General features: G+C 56.5%; 1 protein-coding gene across 1 annotated transcript in view; it reads left to right on the top strand.

The window, feature by feature from the left end:
- Positions 1 to 653, top strand: part of Tulp1 (TUB like protein 1) — an 8,978-nt gene that overhangs the window by 5,375 nt on the left and 2,950 nt on the right. The window contains exon 6 of the mRNA XM_010605399.2: positions 20 to 317. Within this exon, the coding sequence (XP_010603701.2) occupies positions 20 to 317 (298 nt within the window). The remainder of the gene's footprint in view (positions 1 to 19; positions 318 to 653) is intronic.

The following is a 653-nucleotide window of genomic DNA, read 5'->3' as shown; positions in this document are numbered from 1 at the left end:
CGCCCCCTCCCCTCTCCAGCTCTTCCTCCTGGCCGGCCGGAAGCGCAAGCGCAGCAAGACGGCCAATTACCTGATCTCCCGCGACCCCACCAACCTGTCCCGCGGCGGGGACGACTTCGTCGGGAAGCTGAGGTGGGGCGGGGCGGGGCCTTGTTTCTTTTATTTTATGAACACCACTCTCGAGGGGCCAGCGGTGCCACGCACCGGCAGGAGCTAAGCAACTTCCAGATGTTACTCGTCCCCCTCACCCCCGTCAGTCCTTTTACCAACCAGATTTTGCAGTTTGCAAATGGAAAGTTGAAGTTTAGAGAGTTTAAGTAACCTGCCTAAGGTCACACAGCGAGGAAGCGATGGAACTGAGATTTGAATGCTACCCAGTGTCCTTGTAGATTGAGCTTTTAGAAGATTTCCCCAGGGCTTGGAGCAGTACATCTGTAATCTCAGCACTCAGGAGGCTGAGGCAGGAGTATTACTGCACGTCTAAGGCCAGACTGAATTCTATAGCGACCCCTTGTCTCTAAATAAATAAAGCAGTGAAATAAAATACCTTTCCGGAGGGGAAACCAGGGCAGGGGTAGGGACAGGAACCACTCGGAGGCCCCTGACCCGGCCCGTGCCCGCGCCCGCCCTGCCCTGCCCGCAGGTCCAACCTC

This window comes from Fukomys damarensis, unplaced genomic scaffold (assembly GCF_012274545.1).
Source record: "Fukomys damarensis isolate Sample0158 unplaced genomic scaffold, DMR_v1.0_HiC HiC_scaffold_20, whole genome shotgun sequence".
NCBI classification, from domain to species: Eukaryota; Metazoa; Chordata; class Mammalia; order Rodentia; family Bathyergidae; genus Fukomys; species Fukomys damarensis.
This window is presented reverse-complemented; position numbering and strand designations above follow the sequence as displayed.